This window comes from Bison bison, unplaced genomic scaffold (genome assembly GCF_000754665.1).
Source record: "Bison bison bison isolate TAMUID 2011002044 unplaced genomic scaffold, Bison_UMD1.0 scf7180017864205, whole genome shotgun sequence".
NCBI classification, from domain to species: domain Eukaryota; kingdom Metazoa; phylum Chordata; class Mammalia; order Artiodactyla; family Bovidae; genus Bison; species Bison bison.
Genome location: NW_011494777.1, coordinates 4,055,934 through 4,057,694, shown reverse-complemented (window position 1 = coordinate 4,057,694; position 1,761 = coordinate 4,055,934). Strand labels below are relative to the sequence as shown.

The following is a 1,761-nucleotide window of genomic DNA, read 5'->3' as shown; positions in this document are numbered from 1 at the left end:
AACTTTGCTCTTTCAAACCTGTCGGGTTTTTCTCCTGTTTGAAGACTAGGTTCTTCATTTTCATGGTTGCCGCCATCATCATCTTCATCAATAACATCAATTATCCAGCACCTACTGCTCGGATCCTGTGGGGCTGAATGGCACACAGCTGGTGCGTTGTATTTGTTGAAGGCACCTGCCTTCAGAGAACTTCAATAACTGCACAGAGAGATGAAGATCTGCATTGTGCCAAGCATGTCTCTGGGCACAGACATAAAACAGAGAAATGTAGTTATGTGTGCCATGGTGGCGAACTTGTTGTGTGGTTGAGTGGGAAAAAAAATGGGATTATAGTGATGCCAGAAAGGGAGAAGAGGGAAGATCACTAATTCCAGAGTTTTTCTTCTTCCTCGTGAGGAAAAATACATATAACCATCCCCTTTTTCCTCTCTTTTCGGTCTGTCTCTTGTTTGTCTCAGGCTGGTTGAAGGAAAGAAGGGGGTCAAAGTGGAAAACAGACCTTTCCTCTCAAAACTCATCTTCTTCAACGTCTCTGAACACGACTATGGGAACTACACGTGTGTGGCCTCCAACAAGCTGGGTCACACCAATGCCAGCATCACACTGTTCGGTGAGACGGAGCCCCACGCTGGACCAGAAGGAGCGCGGTGGGGGGCGGGCAAGGAGGAGAGTCAGGAGCAGTTAGGCGGGGGTGGGTGAGAAGGACGGGATGAGGAGGGAGGGGGGGAGAGAGAAACAGTACACGTGTGAAAGGAGACACCGGATTTCATCCGGTGCTAGAGGTCTGACACTGCAGGAAAGGGTTTGGGGGATACTGAAGTGATGTTGAACTTTCCCCCGCAGTATCTCCTTAACTGACCATGGGGATTGCAATCACATCTAGTCAAGAACCCAGAGAGGAACATACACTATTTCCATACTTCTTCCCTGGATGAGTGTGAAATGTTACCATTTCTGAAACTTTTTCTAGTCCTCAGGATATAAGAGAAACTGCATTGTATTGATAAAAGTAGATTCCTGTGGGCCTTGGGATCCTGAGTAATGTTAGTGTCAGAGGGAGAATTAACATAGCCAGTGGGTGTGTCCCTGGTTCTTCATTTGTGTCCTAGGGTGTTGTCTGGCTGCATTAAGATATTATCTGTCCTACCGAGCCACCATCTCCACAGAAGTCGCATAATCATTCATGCATTAATTCATTCAGTCACTCTTTATTGAAGGACTAATCTGGGCAAGGCAAGTTGCAGTGCCTTCATTGCACACCCAGCAACTATAAGGATGCCAGAAACAAGGGAAGGAGGCAAGTAAACAGACTTAGATCCCCAGGTCTCACGCTTCTTTGGGGAGAACAGTCACACAGACCTGAGCCTGGATGCCCGAGGGCCATCCTGCATCTCTGACGGGCTCCCTGCCCAGGAAGATGCAGACTGACCACACAGCCCATGGGTCTACACACAGCCTTTGCGGGGGTGGGGGGGGGAGGCACATCCCCCCAGGCTCCAGCAAGTACCTTAGCTTGGAATCCTTCAAATTTGTTCCTCGATCTCCCATGTTAACAAGCACTCTTGAGTGTCCTGGGGAGGGAAAGGTAAGGAAGCTAGCAGATCATTGGCAGGAGCCTAAACCCCTTTATTCTGAGAACTCCCAGATAATCCCAGAGTTCCATAAAGCACCCCTCACCCCCTGCCCACCCTGCCACATCTCCTCCATGGCACCACACCCCTATCAGATCGTCCAGACAGCCCACCTGTGTTCTTCCCCTGC

At 49.4% G+C, this 1,761-nt stretch overlaps 1 protein-coding gene across 2 annotated transcripts in view; it reads left to right on the top strand.

The window, feature by feature from the left end:
- Positions 1–1,761, top strand: part of NTM (neurotrimin) — a 422,112-nt gene that overhangs the window by 406,757 nt on the left and 13,594 nt on the right. For both annotated transcript variants that reach the window (XM_010844696.1, XM_010844695.1), the window contains exon 6: positions 459–610. In XM_010844696.1, the coding sequence (XP_010842998.1) occupies positions 459–610 (152 nt within the window). The remainder of the gene's footprint in view (positions 1–458; positions 611–1,761) is intronic.